The 15,285-nt window shown below is 43.6% G+C and overlaps 1 protein-coding gene across 1 annotated transcript in view; it reads left to right on the top strand.

Annotated features, from left to right (window-relative positions):
• ABCG1 (ATP binding cassette subfamily G member 1) overlaps nucleotides 1–15,285 on the top strand; it is a 160,481-nt gene that overhangs the window by 17,111 nt on the left and 128,085 nt on the right. The window contains exon 2 of the mRNA XM_077479833.1: nucleotides 10,851–11,094. Within this exon, the coding sequence (XP_077335959.1) occupies nucleotides 10,851–11,094 (244 nt within the window). The remainder of the gene's footprint in view (nucleotides 1–10,850; nucleotides 11,095–15,285) is intronic.

The raw sequence follows: 15,285 nt of genomic DNA, 5'->3' as shown, positions 1-15,285 counted from the left end.
TATCTATATCTATCCATTATATACACCTGTCTATCTATCTATCTATCTATCTATCTATCTATCTATCTATCTATCTATCTATATATATCCATTATATCCACCTGTCTATCTATCTATCTATCTATCTATCTATCTATCTATCTATCTATCTATCTATCTATCATCGATGTATCTCTATCTATCTATCTATCTATCTATCTATCTATCTATCTATCTATCTATCTATCTATCTATCTATCTATCTATCTATCATCGATGTATCTCTATCTATCTATCTATCTATCTATCTATCTATCTATCTATCTATCTATCTATCTATCTATCTATCTATCTATCTATCTATCTATCATCGATGTATCTCTATCTATCTATCTATCTATCTATCTATCTATCTATCTATCTATCTATCTATCTATCATCAATGTATCTATCTATCTCTATCTATTCACGTTTAATATTAAGTTGGCCCATCATTTGCAGCTATAAGAGCTTCAACTCTTCTTGGAAGGCCGTCCTCAAGGTTTAGGAGCGTGTCTATAGTTACATAGTAGGTGAGGCCAAAAAAAGGCACAAGTTCATCAAGTCCAACCTATGTGTGTGATTATATGTCAGTATTACATCATACGTCATTCAGGTGCTTATCTAATAGTTTTGGAAACCATCAATGCCCCCCACTGAGACCACCGCCTGTGGAAGGGAATTCCACATCCTTGCCGCTCTTACAGTAAAGAAGCCTCTACGCAGTGTAAGGTTAAACGTCTTTTCTTGTAATTTTAATGAGTGGCCACGAATCTTGTTAAACTCCCTTCCACTAAAAAGTTTTATCCCGATTGTGGGGTCACCAGTATGGTATTTATACATTGAAATCATATCCCCTGTCAAGCGTCTCTTCTCCAGAGAGAATAAGTTCAGTGCTCACAACCTTTCCTCATAACTAATATCCTCCAGACCCTTTATTAGCTTTGTTGCCCTTCTTTGTACTCGCTCCATTTCCAGTGCATCCTCCCTGAGGACTGGTGCCCAGAACTGGACAGCATATTCCAGGTGCGGCTGGACCAGAGTCTTGTAGAGTGGCAGAATTATCGTTTTATCTCTGGAGTTGATCCCCTTTTTAATGCCAATATTCTGTTTTCTTTGTTAGCAGCAGCTTGGCATTGCATGCCATTGCTGAGCCCATCATCTACTAGGACTCCCAGGTCCTTTTCCATCCTAGATTCCCCCAGAGGTTCTCCCCCCAGTGTATAGATTGCATTCATATTTTTGCCACCCAAATGCACTATTTTACATTAATCTACATTAAACCTCATTTGTCATGTAGTTGCCCATCCCATTCATTTGTTCAGATCTTCTTGCAAGGTTTCCACATCCTACCTATCCTAAGAAGTTATTGCCCTGCTTAGCTTAGTATCATCCGCAAATACAGAGATTGAACTGTTTACCCCATCCTCCAAGTCGTTTATGAAAAAATTCAACAGGATTGGTCCCAGCACAGAACCCTGGGGGACCCCCACTACACACCCCTGATCATTCCGAGTACTCCCCAGTCTATGGGAATGTTTTTCCACCAAAAATCTCTCTGTGTATTGCCTCTATTCTCACTTATCTGTACTTTGTATAGGTATTTTATTGGTTTCCTATGAGGCGTCATGTTGACCTCCTATAGAAGTATTGCCCACAACCAGAGGCGGACTGACCATTCAGCCACTCGGGCACTGCCCGAGGGCCCCCGGCCACTAGGGGGCCCCATCAGGGTTGCCAGCCTTAGTAAAACCAGGGACAGTATGTAAAAATCTTTTTTTTTTTTTTTTACTGTCTATGAAATGTCCCTTACCGACATCCTTTTGGTCTAAAAATCCAGAGATTATAGCTGCCCCACCTCTCCAGTACCTTCTTAGCCAATAGAAATATGTCTGTGTATACTGTGTGATTGTATACTGTGTGTGTATATACTGTGTGGCCCCATTATCTCTGATTGCCTGGGGGCCCCATAATCTCCTATTGCCCGGGGGCCCCTGCCCACAACTCCCCCCCGTGCTCCTCTTCTACTCCTGCTGTTCCTTCCCAGTATATTCCCAATAATTTGGCCCCGATGTGGGCCTAGACCCAGGAAGAAGTCCTTCCAGTTCCAATCAGTTCATCAACAATTTTGGCAGCGTTCCCCGCCTTGTGTTTTGCCAGCAACTATTTACCCAGTTTCCATTCAGCGACAGAATTACAAAAACAGATTTGTCCAACCAGCTGTGCCCAGGATCTTCAGAAAATCCCTGCTTCGCCTCTGCACAACCTGGACCGAGCCGTGTCCAATTCCATTATCATCCCTCTCCAGAAATGATCATTCCCATCATTTATTAATACAGACTACTGGCTGGCGGAGATAATTATTATTTTATGTAGCACAATTATTTCATGTAACTCTCTATTATGCTACATAAGAGGGTGAGTGATACCAATACATGGAAACACATTCACACGATAAGTGGTTTGTTATTATTTGTCAGGAATATTTAAGTATTCTGGGAGGATGCGGATTTTAAGGTCACAAACATTTACAGAGGAAAAGCACTTCAAAAACATCGAAGAAGTGATCCCAAATGTTTCATATAAAATGATCAATTTATCTTTAAGGGGGGGGGGGGGGGTTAATTATCTACTGACTGGTGGACAGATAAGGCTACTTAGAGGCCACACAGGCTGACAAAGTTACAAAGTTATGAACTTTCAGCTTCAGCAGGGAGAGAATACAAGCGCATAGCAGCAAAAATACCTACCCTTCTGAAGGAGGGCTGCAGTAACATAGCAATTTATAAATGGATACTCAGATTGGGTGGTGATGTAGGGCCCTGGTGTACAACCTTTAACCCGAGGGCCCTTAGCCACTTTTTGTGTGGCTGCCTGGGCCCCTGCACACACTAATCTGTTTCCCAATTGTCCTGCAATAGTCGTGATCTCTAACAGCCTCATGTAATGTGTCTCCAGTCTATGACTGTCTCCTGAAGCAAGTTTCCAGTCTTCCAACTCCAATACATGTTCACAGTCTCTAACCATCTCCTGTTTATAGCCACAATCTCTGGCCATCTAATGTGTTATACCCAAAGTCTCTGACCATCTCTTCTATCATGTCTGCAGTCTCTGACCATCTCTTGTATCATGTCTGCAGCCTCTGACTATCTCTGGTATCATGTCGGCAGTCTCTAACCATCTCTTGTATCATGTCTGCAGTATCTGGCCATCTCTTGTATCATGTCTGCAGTCTCTAACCATCTCTTGTATCATGTCTGCAGTCTCTGACCATCTCTTGTATCATGTCTGCAGTCTCTGGCCATCTCTTGTATCATGTCTGCAGTCTCTGGCCATCTCTTGTATCATGTCTGCAGGCTCTGACTATCTTTGGTATCATGTCTGCAGGCTCTGACTATCTTTGGTATCATGTCTGCAGTCTCTATCCATCTCTTGTATCATGTCTGCAGTCTCTGACCATCTCTTGTATCATGTCTGCAGTCTCTGGCCATCTCTTGTATCATGTCTGCAGGCTCTGACTATCTTTGGTATCATGTCTGCAGGCTCTGACTATCTTTGGTATCATGTCTGCAGTCTCTATCCATCTCTTGTATCATGTCTGCAGTCTCTGACCATCTCGTGTATCATGTCTGCAGGCTCTGACTATCTCTGGTATAATTTCTGCAGTCTCTAATCATCTCTTGTATCATGTCTGCGGTCTCTGACCATCTCTTGTATCATGTCTGCAGCCTCTGACTATCTCTGGTATCATGTCTGCAGTCTCTAACCATTTCTTGTATCATGTCTGCGGTCTCTGACCATCTCTTGTATCATGTCTGCAACCTCTGACTATCTATGGTATCATGTCTGCAGTCTCTAACCATCTCTTGTATCATGTCGGCATTCTCTGGCCATCTCTTGTATCATGTCTGCAGGCTCTGACTATCTCTGGTATCATGTCTGCAGTCTCTAACCATCTCTTGTACCATGTCTGCAGTGTCTGACCATCTCTTGACTATAACCTGCTGTATGTTTGCTGGCTTAGATAATGAATGGTCACTACATTTTTTGTGGCACATTGGTAATATCAGTACCAATATGAGTGTCCCCATATCAAGAAAGTTGACCACTACTGATGAAGGGGTACCACCATGTATCTGACACACCCAGGTGTAGAAGATTCTTTGATGGCCATAGCTCCTGTAGACAGTGAAGGCCAGGGCCCACCTAAGGGGTAGGTAGTATATCTCTTCTTTTGCAGGCAGATTTGTTTTTACTTATTTTTTGTAGCAACAATGTTTCTTTAGACTGCAGACCCCAGCACCGTTCCCCCTGCTTAAGCCTATACCATCTTGTGGTGACTTCCTAGTTTGTTTAAGAGGTATGTGGATGGCTGCACTTTGGAACTGGATATCATTATTAGAAACTTAAAATAACATAAAAATGCAACAAAATCTCATTGGGGAGAATAGGAAGGGCCTATGCATTAGGTGCTGCTAGCGATTAATCATAATTATGCAATGATGTCATGATTAAGCGCTAGCGCTGCGAAACACGTTGCCCTTCCTCTTCTCCCCATGGGATTTGTAATAATAATAATCTAATAGAGAAGTTATAGTTTCTAATAAGGATATCCTGTTCCGTAGTGCAGTCATCCACGTACCTGTTTGTCCATATTTGCACCTGGATACAGAGGAGCTGTGTGGGATCTTTTAAACAGAATAAATAAATTATATAATGGAATAAACGATTGAACCTAGAACAGCATCCTCTGTGTTCCTAGTTGGTATACTACATGGTGAACTGGGAACAGGTCTTGCTTATGCTGGAATGGTGCCCGATGCCATCACCACAAGGTGGTCAGCAGATTCCGGCATAGTGTTAGGATGCCGGAAATGTGGCAGGCGGTGCCCGTGCTCTAGTCTCCATCAAGAGAGGAAAGAAAAAGGCCATCAAGCAGAAAAGAGAAATAATTTGGATGTCCTGAAGGCTATCCATGACCAGTATTCTACAGGTAATTTGAGGTGAGACAAAGTTTATTTTGATGAGTTTATTACCTCTTTATCACCTAACCTTTAAAGCTCAATTCTAGGAAACTAAAATAGACACAATGTTATTCAACTCTAACCATAAAATGTCATTAAATGTTATAGTACCGGAATCTGGTATTAGTCCTTGCAGTCCCTACCCAGCAGGGCTTGAGCATGAGAGAACAAAAAAGTAGAAGGATCCACCCAGTTCATGTGCTGACAAGGTGCATGCTGACAGGAGGAGAGATCACATTTATGAGCTCATCCTTGTACTGCTTCTCCTTTCATTGTCCCCGTCTCAAGTTGGTTTGGGTTCAACACAGTCAGGGTTTAGAGCAAAGGAGTTGAATGATGCTGACCATCAGACTGAGGACCATAGGTGTACGCAGCCTATTGCATTAGGGTGTGCACCCTAAAGCTCAAGAACATGTGTATGTATGTATGTCTGCATATACATGACCCCCGGGACATCGATCTCACTGCTTCTTTTTCATGTTACCATTTAATAGGCTATTAAGGTTTATCCTTTGTTCTTTGGCTGGAGTTCAGCCTTTAACCTAATATCCAATAGAATGCTCATTTTCCTCATTATACCAGTAAAGCCATTCTTCTCAGGGATGGTATGTGTGCTGCTATTTGCTTGTATTCTCATTCTGTCAAAACAAATATGTCAGTTCAATGTCAAGCTGTAAATTATAAAAGTTGAAGAGAAAGAAAATTAGCAGCTGATTGGTACACAAACAAGACAATGGGGGGCATAAATATTGCACATGGCTTATTCTTTACATCAGGTGTCCCCAAGCTCCGGGCCACACACTGTTACCGGTCCGTGACCCATTAATGGCCGGGCCGCACAGCGGGAGATGACAAGACTGCGTTTGTCGCTCACCTGCTGCTGTGTCACTGAGCCTGTGTGTCTTCTCCCAGGTCTTCTGCCCTGCCACCGATGTCATCCTATCAGCAGGGCAGGGGGTGGGAGGAGCTGGAGATATGCTCTGGAGAGGGCAGCCCCTGTTACATCTTCGTGCCCCTTTACAGTGCAGCCCTGTTACATCTTTATGCTCCTTTACAGTGACATCACCGTACCCTTTTACAGTGCAGCTCCCTTCACATCTTCGTGCCCCTTCACAGTGCAGCCCCAGTTACATCTTATTTCCCCTTTACAGTGCAGCCTCCATTACATCATCGTGCCCCTTTACAGTGCAGCCCCTGTGACATCATCGCGCCCTTTTACAGTGCAGCCCGTTACATCTTCGTGCCCCTTTACAGTGCAGCCCACATTACATCATTGTGCCCCTTTACAGTGCAGCCCCCGTTACATCTTCTTGCGCCTTTACAGTGCAGCCCACATTACAACACCATGCCCCTTTACAGTGCAGCCCCTGTTACATCTTCTTTCCCCTTTTACAGTGCAGCCCCCATTACATCTTCATGCCCCTTTACAGTGCAGCCCCCGTTACCTCACCATGCCCCTTTACAGTGCAGCCCCTGTTACATCTTCTTTCCCCTTTACAGTGCAGCCCCCATTACATCTTCATGTCCCTTTACAATGCAGCCCCCGTTACCTCACCATGCCCCTTTACAATGCAATGCCCCTTTACAGTGCAGCCCCATTACATCTTCATGCCCCTTTACAGTGCGGCCCCGTTACATCTTCATGACCATTTACAGTGCGGCCCCATTACATCTTCATGCCCCTTTGCAGTGTAGCCCCCGTTACATCTTCATGACCATTTACAGTGTATCCCCCGTTACATCTTCTTGGCCCTTTACAGTGTAGCCCCCGTTACCTCACTGTGCCCCTTTATAGTGAAGCCCTCATTACTTATCTTCTTGCCTCCTTATAGTGCAGCTCCCATTACATCTTCTTACCCCTTTACAGTGCAGTCCCCGTTACATCACCGCGCCCCTTTATAGTGCAGCCCCCGTTACTTTACCGTGCCCTTTTAATGTGAAGGGGACTGAACTGTAAAGGGGCACTGTAAAGTAAATGGAGCCTGTGATGTGAAAGAGAACAGAGGACACTGTGGACACTGTAAAGGGGGGTTGTGGTATGAAGGGAGGCTAGGGGCATACGCATACTCTGTGAATATCCACCCCCCCCCCCCTTCTGAAAAATTGCCTGCCATGAAACTGGTCCCCGATACCAAAAAGTTTGAGGACCGCTGCTTTACATAATACAAGTCTGCGGGGGATGTAGAAAAAAACTTAAAATATTTCGTCATTATATGCAAGTTATTTTTACATAACTTACTTTATGTAAAATAATCCCCTCTGTATATTGTGTGGACCTTGTGCCCTTCCCCATTATAAAAGGCATTGAATACATTAACAAATAAAATAAATTATCTTTCTTTCTACTTTTTCTTATTTTTATTTTTTTCTAGTTTTATAGTTAACTATTCTACAAAATTGTATGTCTATCTGAGATTGCCATCCCCTACACCATAGTGCAGTCAGGGACGTTTTGTATTGGGTTTTTATGACGGCGATCAGCCCTCGTGAATAGACCTGGAACATTCAGTCTTTTCTTTCATGCCTCGGCTGCTTTCACGGCTGCCGCATTATAATAGGTGAAGCAATCTGAACCTTTTGTAAAGATTTAACTCGAAATTCTCATCCAGATTTACTGACATCAGTGCTATTTTTTTTTATTTTTTCATTGGGATAATAAAATCTCTCTGGTTTCTTTGTGTGCCACCTGAGCGACATTTGATCACCAAGAACTGAACAAGAAAGATTAAAGTTCTGCTGAGTTGAGTATCAGTTGACCGCATATTCAGTTGGCTATTTAGGACTCTTGGCGCCGAATCTGAATGTTGTATAATGGAGCGGACCAGAAGGGGGCACTCTAAAAACGAATCCAGATGTGGACACGATGTCTGCTAGCAATTTTTGGGTACTAATGTTTGGAAATTAAATGGGTTCCTGCTTTAACCTGTAATCCATCTATAGACATGAAAGTATTTACATATTATTATCACAACAGAGACTAAAGTGGTTGTAAACCCTCTCATATACCCAGTGAAGTGAATAGCCTCAGATGATGGGTGAGAGGTGAAACAAATCCTCTAACATAAGTTTTACTTGTTTATCTGCAGTCTATTCTTTTGTACATCCCTTCAAAAGTGTTGACTTTAGTTAAAATCCTTCTGCATTTGTCAGTATCACAGAGGAGGGGGTGGAGAGCTGCAGTTACAACTCTTATATACTGTGTGAGAGCTGATTGGAGGAAAGGAACACACACCCCCTCCACACATACTGCAGAACTGTGTTCTGAATGGACAACCTGAGTGCTGAGCTCTCCTCCCCATCACAAATGTTATCTTATATGTAGGGAAAGTTCATAGAATATTTAACCTCTTGCCATCGCCCACACACAAATACGCATCCTCTCGGCGGGTGGGCCTTGGTGCCAAGTGCCCACATAGTTTGCATACATTAGTGCTTTTGGCACAGTTACCGGCGGCTAACGGAAAGCTCCCAAACGCTACTACTGATTTATGGCCTGGACTGAAGGCCACAATTATCTCTCTCTCTCTCTCATTCTGGTCTCTATGATCTAGGCTGAAGGCCTCAGACATCTCTGCCCTCTTCAACCCTAGCCTCTAAGATTAAAGATGAAGGCCTCACACATCTATGTACCCTCAGCCTGGTCTCTATGATCTAGGTCGAGGGCCTCACATATCTGTGTACCCTCAACCCGGTCTCTATGATGTAGGTCGAAGGCCTCACACATCTGTGAACCCTCAACCTGGTCTCTATGATTTAGGCTGAAGACCTCACACATCTGTGTATCCTCAACCTGGTCTCTATGATGTAGGTCGAAGCCCTCACACATCTGTGTACCCTCAACCTGGTCTCTATGATCTAGGTTTAAAGGCTCACACATCTATGTCCCCCTCAGCAACTACTCACATCCCATTCCTTTTGATAGCACCAATGAAGGCTGAGAAATCTGCATGGTTAGGAACTTTACATAAGACTTCTCATAGGCAGAACATACCATCTTTTTTGGTAAGTTAGGCACTCTTAACAACTGGTTGATGTTTAACAGTCTTTGTCCACTTACAACTCTTAACCACTTGCCGCCCGCCCTATAGGCAATTGACGGTGGCAAAGTGGTTTCATAATCCTGATCGGACGTCATATGACGTGATCAGGATTATGAGCCGTTGCGCACCCCCGGGGGCGCGCATCGCGGCGATCGTTGTTGCGGGGTGTCAGTCTGACACCCGGCAACTACGATCTCGGTAAAGAGTCTCCGACAGAGACTCTTTACCGCGTTATCAGCCGTGTCCAATCACGGCTGATCACAGTGTAAATGGGAAGAGCCGGTGATCGGCTTTTCCTCACTCGCGTCTGTCAGGCGCGAGTAGAGGAGAGCCGATCGGCTGCTCCTCTGACAGGAGGGGTCTGTGCTGATCGATTATCAGCACAGCCCCCCCGAAGATGCCAGCACTGGACCACCAGGGACGCCACCAGACCACCAGGGAAAAGGTAATCCTCCCTAGACCACCAGGGATGCCAGTCAGTACAATGGATGCCAATCAGTGCCCATAATGGATGCCAATCAGTGCCCACAATGGGCATCACTGATTGGCATGCATTATTGTTTGGCACTGATCGGCATCCATTAGTACAGTATAACACCAATGCTGCCTATGAGTGCCCACCTGTGCCGCCTATCAGTGCCCACCTGTGCCGCCTATCAGTGCCCACCTGTGCCGCCTATCAGTGCCCACCTGTGCCGCCTATCAGTGCCCACCTGTGCCCATCTGTGCCGCCCATCCATGCCCATCTGTGCCGCCCATCCATGCCCATCAGTGCCGCCCATCCATGCCCATCAGTGCCGCCCATCAGTGCCGCCCATCAGTGCCACATATCAGTGCCACATATCAGTGTCCATCAATGCCACCTCATCAGTGCCACTTCATTGGTGCCACATCATTGGTGCCCATCAGTGCCGCCTTATTAGTGCCCATCAGTGTAGCCCCATTAGTGCCCATCAGTGAAGGAGAAGACGTACTTATTTACAAAGTTTTGAAACTGAAACAAAAAAAAACATTTTTTTTTTTTCAAAATTTTCGGTATTTTTTTTATTTGTAGCGCAAAAAATAAAAACCGTAGAGGTGATCAAATACCACCAAAAGAAAGCTCTATTTGTGAGAAAAAAATGATAAAAATTTCATTTGGGTACAGTGTAGCATGACCGCGCAATTGTCATTCAAAGTGCGACAGCGCTGAAAGCTCAAAATTGGTCTGGGCAGGAAGGTGTTTAAGTGCCTGGTATTGAAGTGGTTAAGCTCCTTAAAAAACACTATCCTTGGCTCCATGATCGCCTCATAACAGAGAGCATCACTGCAAACCTTGTTTACTCTTTCTACTTTAAAGGGGATATTTCCTCCTCAACTGCCACTGCTGAACGACCTCAACAAAGGATTCCTTCTCATGATTGGAGGACTCTTTCACCAAGCAGAGAACAGAAATTCTGGGATTAACGGTTTACTAAATCTAAGACATGGGCAAATATGTTGGATTGGTTGGCTCATCTCTAGTGTGAAACTGGGAGAATTAATTGCTGGTGGATTGTAGCTTCAAATTTTTACCTAATGGGCTCATCACCCATTTATTGAATCCTGCATGAGGGTCAATGTACATTTTGGCATTGGTTTGTTAAACATTTATGTTGGATTTAGAACACAGTGTTTACATTTCAATTGGCATTTTATGTCATTACTGCAGTTATAACACTACTGCTTGCCACGTTACCATACATGATAATAAAATGTGGTTTCATTCATATATATATATTTTTTTTAGAATGCCGGAATCCCTTCAACCACAATGTCAGACCCAAAGTCAGTATGTGTGTCATTGGATGAAGTGGTTTCCAACTGCGCCAACAGCCAGGACACCCCACTTCTTAATGGACATTTAAAAAAGGTGGACAACCACCTAACGGAGGCTCAGCGCTTCTCCTCTCTACCCAGGAGGCCTGCCGTGAACATCGATTTCAAGGATCTATCTTTCTCGATCCCTGAGGGGCCATGGTGGAAAAAGAAAGGTAAGACAGTTCATAATATTTTGGCAAAAAATAAATAAATGCATATTTCTAAGCAGAATGCCAGGTCTTGTTCCTCTGAGCTTGTATAGGGTCTTGAGATATCTGTTGGCTCAAAGAGAAATTATGTTGGTGGTGGCCAGGGGGGCACATGGAATGCTACCTTTAAAATGCATCTGAAGCAATTTTTTTAGGTTTTTGACAGAGTAGCGAATAATTAAACCTTATATTTTTCTTTCGTTTGTCTGTGTTCCATGTGGAAATTTCCCTTCACTTCCTAACCAGAGATACAGCAGGGAGTAAGGAGGAAATTTATTCAAAGTGAAGGGAGTTCCCTTAGACAACTCTCACTAAAACAGCTTTCTGGGTTCAGGGGACCACTGCACATTTTTGGATTACCCTTCACTGCTGGTGACAGTGGACACCAGGACAAACAGAGGGGACACAGAGGGCAGTAGAAATGTAATATTCCATAGTCCATCCAAAAGAAGAAGAAAAAAGTTTTGGCTTCTTTGGATATATTTTACCAGGAGTTCAAAACCTTTTTAAAGTCTACCTATCTATCTATAATGGACTTGTCTATCTATCTATCTATCTATCTATCTATCTATCTATCTATCTATCTATCTATCTATCTATCTATCTATCATCGATGTATATCTATCTATCTATCTATCTATCTATCTATCTATCTATCTATCTATCTATCTATCTATCTATCTATCTATCTATCTATCTATCATCGATGTATCTCTATCTATCTATCTATCTATCTATCTATCTATCTATCTATCTATCTATCATCGATGTATCTCTATCTATCTATCTATCTATCTATCTATCTATCTATCTATCTATCTATCTATTTTATTTCTCTCTTTCAATTTGTGTATCTGTGATGAGCCCACAATATATGCAAGTATCAGTAACAATAGAACATCCAGCAGCCAGCAACAATAGACCCCTCCTTTAACAGTAGATCCCCCAAACAATAATGAACCCCCCATCAACAATAGACCCACTACCAGCAACACTAAACCTCCCCTAGCAACAATAAACCCCCTTGCCGTAATAGACCACCCCCCCACCCACCGACAATAGACCCTCCAGCACACACCAGCACCCCTTGCTATTACTTACATTAAGTGCTGGAGGTACCGGAACTGCGTTCCCCCATGTTCCTGCTGAAAAAAAGCCCTGTACTTACATAATTATTCCATACTTGGGGTAGACATACAGTATATGCTTGTTACGTGCTATACTTTCTGCTAAGTAAGTTAGCACAGTAATGCTTTATTTGTCCAACTGTTTATTAGTGAGTCTTCATTGGTTTACATTGAGCTTGTCTGCGGTCTGCATTGTGAAGTGTAAAAGCAGAATCTCAGCAGAACAGGACTGGCAATGAGGCAAGTACCTGGAATCCCTCCAGTTGACTTTCTGGAATAACATTGTATAGGGTAAATAGGCAGGGCTTAGTTAAACTCCTGCAGGAGTTGCTTTCTTCCAGCAGTTTGTGATCTGTTTCTGTTATGATTACCCCAGTGCAGTGCAGCAAAGAAATGTACATTTATGGCTCCTGAAATTGCAAGTAGTGAATAAAGCAGGTATGCGGAGTAGATACCATACTTGTCGTTCTCAGTCCTAGTCTGCAAATAAGTGTCTCTACACTGTAGAGCAGTTTTTCTCAACCTTTTTTCAGTCAAGATACCTTTTAAAATTCTGCGCAATCTTGAATCACCCCATTCTAAAATGTAAAAAAAAAAAAAACGAGACAAACGTTTTTTCATAATACATCATTATCCACACTTAAAGTGGTTGTATACCCACTTTTTTAACTTTTACCTACAGGAAAGCCTATAATAAGGCTTACCTGTAGGTAAAAAAAATATCTCCTAAACCTGTACGGTTTAGGAGATATTCCCCTCGGTATGCGCCGCTGACTGCAGCGGCGCATGCGCACAAGGGGGTTCTCTCCGTGAAAATCCGGCAGTGCTCGTCCGGCCGGATTTAAATCTCCCGCGCGCATGCGGGAGTGACGATATCGCGGCTCCGGCCACTCACATCGCCGGAGCCGCGATACCCGGAAGAGACGCCGAGGGAACATGTCGGCTCCCTCGGCGTGGATCGGGCGAGATGTCGGGGCCTCGTTCTAAGGTAAGTATTTCATAATGAGCTAGTATGCGGTGCATACTAGCTCATTATGCCTTTTGCTTTGCAGGTTTAAAAAAAAAAATAAATAAATTGCGGGTTTACTACCGCTTTAAATGACACCCAGCATTACAGGTGATTTACTCTTTCAAAGCAAGTACAGCTTTGCACACTGGTATTAACTAAAATTCCAGCATTTCTCTTCTCAGTCAGTTTCTTTCCCTCTCTCGGTTAAGGTGACCCCAATGCTGTCGGAGACAAGGATTCTCCGCAGGTGCCCGATGTCCTCCTTATCAGCTAATGACATCATTGGTTGTTGGAGCGCCAGCCAATTGGAAGGTTGCAATGGTGCACAATGAAAATCTGTGGCATTGTGTAACTAAAAGGCAAGCATGATCCACCCGCTGGCTTGTATGCAATTTTTAGGCATTTTGCTATGGCACCCCTTAGGAAACCAACCTGAAGGCACCTTGGGGTGCCTGGACACCCTGGTTGAAATAGGCTGCTGCAGAGTACAGACTGCAGAGAAGTTGAATGTAAACAGAACATTGTTTAAACTAGTCTAGACCCATGGCAACATCTCTCAAAGTATAACTACTTTGACCTCACTGGTTGCATGCCTGTTCCAGGTGAGTTCTGAATTCATAGCATAAGGAATGACTCCCAGGCCATTGGCATTTTCAGAAGAAATTCAGTAAAAGCAGCCTCCAAACTTCTTTTGGCGAAAGGTTTAACTCAAAGTGTACTTATCCACACATAGCAAGCAGTTAAAAAAAAATACATAGTCTTTGATTTTACCAGTAACTGAGCCAATAGTCTGCATCCTTTAAAATTTGATTCCAGTCTACGAAATGTTTACATGCCTTGCTCAAGGAGGCAGGTCCTCTTTATGCGGACAATTCAGAACATCTAACTCGTTTTTCCTGTTCTGCTTCCTGCCTCATTTTCCAGGCATGAAAATAAATGATTCATAGCAGGCACTGTCTTGTACGCTCAGGAGTCCCTATGGTGATGTTTTGCTAAGTCAGTGCCTTTTTTTCCTCCAGATCATTTCTGTGTCCCACAAGGGACCAGGAGGAACGTCACCGATGAGGCGGTGGTGCTGAATTTCCTTACACAGACACATATTTGCCAGATTTTCTTGAATAGTCCTGGAGGCTTATTTCTTTTTTTAGTGAATCCTCTTTTTATTTTATTTTATTGGCTTTCTTGTCAATCCCCACCTAACCTCTGTGGTGGTGTGGTAGAACACCATTGGTCCTGTTCAAGATGGAAAGCATTTCGGAGAGTTCGCAAGAGATCTTCTTCTATAGTAGTGATCTCTTAATCAGTGTACAGTACCTTCACCTTTTAATGGGTTTTCCTGTAATTCTATCAGATGGCGTACTATGCCACTTCAAGAGCCTAAGCCCTTGTACACATGGTCGGACCGTGTTGTCGGATAATCCAACTGTGTGTGGGCTACATCGGACTGTTTCCATCGGAATATCCGACGGACAAAGTTTTAGAGCTGGGCTATAAAACTTTCCGACAACATGATCCGATCGGACTTTGTCCGATTGTGTGTAGAGAATTGCGATCGGATGATGTGCCACGCATGCTCAGATCAAATTCCTAGACCAAAGCTATTGGCTACTAGCCTGAACGTAGTCCCGTCGTAACGAAATAACGTCATCACGTTCAGAACGATCGGATTTTCCGACAACTTTGTCGAACCGCGTGTATGCAACACCGGTTTCGGACAAAATCCATCGGACAAAATCCGATGGATTTTGTTGTCGGAATGTCCGAACGTGTGTACAAGGGCTAAGATAAGTCTCCTGATAGGATGGTTGTCTGAGTGCTCTATTTTAAAATTGAATATGATGTTTGGGCAAACTCAAAATCTTGGACTCCATACCCACTTCGGGTTGCAATCCCCCTCACCCTAGAGGAGTCAACTACTCCCATCCTGTGATGGTCACGCTACCACCAAGTGATCACCTTTTAAGCTACAGTGCCCTCTGCACCCATTATACATGTGTCTTTGAGAAGACTACATAGGCT

This window comes from Lithobates pipiens, unplaced genomic scaffold (genome assembly GCF_037356315.1).
Source record: "Lithobates pipiens isolate NorthernLeopardFrog02 unplaced genomic scaffold, aLitPip1_a1.2 Scaffold_16, whole genome shotgun sequence".
Taxonomy (NCBI): domain Eukaryota; kingdom Metazoa; phylum Chordata; class Amphibia; order Anura; family Ranidae; genus Lithobates; species Lithobates pipiens.
Note: the sequence above shows the minus strand (reverse complement) of the source record. Positions and strands in the feature narration are given on the sequence as shown.